General features: G+C 36.5%; 1 protein-coding gene across 1 annotated transcript; it reads right to left on the bottom strand.

Annotated features, from left to right (window-relative positions):
- Positions 1-1,285: 1,285 nt before the first annotated feature.
- LOC137739342 (membrane-anchored ubiquitin-fold protein 4) lies at positions 1,286-4,069 on the bottom strand. The gene is made up of 4 exons (XM_068478902.1): positions 3,935-4,069; positions 3,565-3,763; positions 2,208-2,378; positions 1,286-1,691 (listed from the first exon to the last, which is right to left on the bottom strand). The coding sequence occupies exons 2-4, from the start codon at positions 3,692-3,694 to the stop codon at positions 1,636-1,638; spliced, it is 357 nt and encodes a 118-aa protein (XP_068335003.1). The 5' UTR covers positions 3,695-3,763; positions 3,935-4,069; the 3' UTR covers positions 1,286-1,635.

The following is a 4,069-nucleotide window of genomic DNA, read 5'->3' on the forward strand; positions in this document are numbered from 1 at the left end:
TTTTTTTGCTTCTACGTACACGTACGTGCCTGCTAATTTGTTTTTTTCTTTCTAAATTGGATCAGATTTTCATTTTTGTAGATAATATTATTTGTCTAATTAAGAAAATCCATGCAAAAAATCCAAAGAAGAAGAAGGTTAGAGAAAACAACGAAAAGGGTTGAATTTGTTTGCTCGGTGGAGAATATTGATCCTAAGAATATAAAGTCAATATTGATTGATCCTTGATTCCATTAACTTACCTAAGTATACAAATATTATTCTTTCTGTTGATTAATGAGGAGAAATATTAAATAATTGTTTGATTAATTATTTTTCCTGCTCAATACAGGGTCGCTCCAGCATTGTGTCGTACCCACTGGACTCTGAGATCTGATAACAATTGGTGGTGGTAAGGTGCGTTCAGGAAGGGATTTTATTATTCATTTCGTTTCTTCTTCTTTTTTTTTTAAAGGAAAAAAAAAGTGAGTGGTGATATTTAATTTGTTACTAATATATAATTAATTTGATGGCAAAATAGCTAGGCAGATAATCCACTACATCTGTCACAGTCAAACAGGACGCAAACTTTAAAATTGGAAGCAAAGTAGTGTATTTTTCCCTTAACTGTTATTTTATTTTCTCCATTGTACACTGTTTACCTGTATAAAATTTGGAGTTAAAATAATTTTGAGCATTAAGGCTACAAGCCTACAAATAGGTTTTTACTCATACTATTAGGGTGGCCAAGCTTTATTTTAGTTCTCTCCAAGCTTTCGTTAACTCTACATTCACATATTTAGTGCAGATACATATTTGACTGTTAAATTTGATCCAACATAATTAATTAAGTGGTTAAAAATCGTTGGATTAAATTCAATAATCAAATATACATCAACACTGAATGCTTGTAGGTACTAAAAAAAGATTATTAAGTATTGGTCAAGTTTCAGGGCATGCCTCAATAGTCTGCAATGCAGTAGTATTTGCCCAAACGACCAATAATTGGAAAAAATTTCAGTATGCTGAAGACATGGCCTGATACACCAAATGCAATAATACAATAGGCTGCAAATTTTTTTTTCTAAATTTCCAATCAATAATGAAGCATAAAAAAAATCAAATTTACTCGGCCTTTTTTGACTTCTGACTCGCATTCAATGAAGCAAAGAAGCGAAGGTAAAATCGCTCAGGTTTATGACATTCTCAGAACAAATTACAGAGGAATCATTCCCAGAACGTTTGACAATAATTATGTTTAGTCATTCATATGATCAAAGCAATTCAACACCACAGCGATCCGATGGACCGACAAGTATCGCATCATATTGCCACAACATCGTACTCTTTCAACAGGAATTGAAGTATAAACGAAGAGACCATCCGATTCACATAAGCATCGTAATGATTGCGTAAATATAGATACTAGAGCTATAAAAATACACCAAGCACGCACCCATTTTATAAAACGCCAAGTACTTCACTAATATGCACTGTTACACAGGAATTCCATCCAACAATCGCGTGACGATGGGGGATTGGACTGTGGTACAAATTATTTTCTCTCCAGCTACTCTTAAACATGTTCCAGCAGACCTCAACAACCCCAAGGCAACCTCACGGTCTTCACCGTGCTTGCCACCACGACTCACTCTCTCACAATATCGAACATGAACACATGCTTTTCCTTGGGACCTCATCAACCTTCTTCTCTGTTCATGAAAACAGAGAAAATAACATTCAGCAGGTGAAGCTGATATCAACAAATATGTAACGTGCATCATATGTTGCGTGGGAGTCAACCCTTAACACATAATTGATCTCAGCTGAAATGAACTAGAAATCTAGCACCATCATAATATATCAAAGAAAATGGAATCATAAGTTTTCTGCAGGATGCTGAGCGAGGACAATCCTCTAAGGTGCCCATGATCGCCCAAAAAGAGAATTAGCAATGAGACTAGTTGATAAAACCCGTGCTTTGGTAGTGCCAAGGAAAACAAAAGTACACTTCAAGTTTGGCCCATTAAACAAGATAAAGCGAAGTAGGAAGAGCCGCTAACCAGTAACAGACCAGCCATGAACAGGGGAAAAAAATATTGGCTGCTAGCCTAGGTCGTAAATTCGTAATAGTAAGAAATCTGACCAAACAGGCATAAACATGTATGCAAATTACCAATTTCACATCGAAAGAGATATCACACTAAACAATCTAAGATGAAATATACCTGTTTTTGCTTTCGCTATAGAGGGCTGAACAACAACATGCATGGTGATAATCCCGCTTGGAAGCTCTCCAAATGGTGCTCTACACTGGGCAACAGTTTTGTTGTTTTCCAAAATCTTCCCAGCATTTATCAATTTTATGTCGTTTGCTCCTTTTGGTGCAATCTTTTTATCTGATATTATAGCATTTAAAAAATGTTAAGGATAAAAATGATGAGCAGATTAAAGTTAAGAAGCACAAGAAAATGATAAAAAGAAGAAAAAAAGGGATGTTCGTATTGTAATGAAAATTCCTACTCCTGCTCAATATAGTTCACTATCTAAAAGCCATAACGTAGCAGAACTGGTAACATGAACATCAGAGAGAGAAACTCGTTAGCAAATCTCAGATATGCTAAAGAAAGAAAGCGGCGTATTATAGGATTAAACAGATCCTTATCACAAATCGTCAAAATAAGCACACAAAAAAACATTGCCTTCATAAGCATGAAGATCAAGACAAGTTACACAGTCGTGATCTAATCACTTATGCGGACAAAGTCTGTTGGACTAATGATTCAGCTCAACAGAGATGTCATGAAGAATAATCCTATAAAAATGGTTTTCACAGGCACCATTATCTGGGTCCACCGATTGGAAGTGGGTTTAACTGATAAAAATGCTCCTTTTTCAAAAATAATTCAAGCAGATCCTTCCATTCATATCTTCTTCTTCAGAAAAAATATAAACACAAACCTACCTTGTCTAAAAGAAACTTCTTTGGTCCATGGGAAACAAATCATTAGCTTTCCAACTTTCATTCATATTTTCTACTGCACTTTTAAATTCTCGCTTCCCACATGCTTCAAACAGAAAGCAAGCGGTAGTGTGGCAATATAAATTGAAAGTTTGAACACGGTTTTTCCAAGTTCAATGTGAAAACTATATTTAAACAAAATCTGGATATCAGAACGGCACAAGTACAACACACCTGAAACAAAGGAGTTACCAGAAACAACAGAAATATTCTTGTTCAAAGTAGATATAATAAAATTTTATCTCAACATCCGAATGTGCTTCGATTCATAACTTGATTACTTGGAATCAGGGAACCCAATTGAAACTGAAACAGATCAACTCCGAAACGTCGCACATTTCAAGAGTGTTAGCAGAACTCAAACCCTTCTGTAGGATTTAAACTTAACAAAAACTACGAAACGTCAGCAAAATCAGCACTTGAAAAGAGTAGGTCTTCACCAACAGAATGCATCATCAACAAACAACGAAAATTGGACAAGCATTAAACCCATGAAATTGGCATCCACTACTAAAAGTAAAAACTTGCAAACAATCATCAAATGTGAAGTGGAGGTCACTAACCCTTTGGCCACTCGGCCACGATTCTCTCCTTGAGCATTGCCACCGTGGACGCCGGCGAGTACCGGAACGGGCCGATATCCGATCCATCATACAGACGGAACTTGAGCTCCACCAGGTCCTCCTCCGGCATTTGAAAAAAGCTCAAAACTTTCCACACCAACTCAACCACGCAACCCCAAAACGCTTCCACTCCAATACTCTGTTTAGACCACCAAAAAAACACCCAATTTAATCACAATTTTGATAATCCCCCAATAATTAGCTCGTTTTATCACTGCATTAGTGCTGGACAATTCTTCATTTTTCACGAAACAAAAACAGATAAAATCGCCAAATAATCCGTAATTATCGGAGTAATCAGGAAACGTACCGAAAGGAAGACGCGGATTGGGCGAAAGGGAGAGCTTTGTTGCTTTTCCTCTGCGTGTCTGATTAGGGTTTTTGGCGAGAAGAAAACTTCAAGACTCGATCTTGCCTCTTTGGGATATTTTCTCGAGCAGAAGTA

This window comes from Pyrus communis, chromosome 7 (assembly GCF_963583255.1).
Source record: "Pyrus communis chromosome 7, drPyrComm1.1, whole genome shotgun sequence".
NCBI lineage: Eukaryota > Viridiplantae > Streptophyta > Magnoliopsida > Rosales > Rosaceae > Pyrus > Pyrus communis.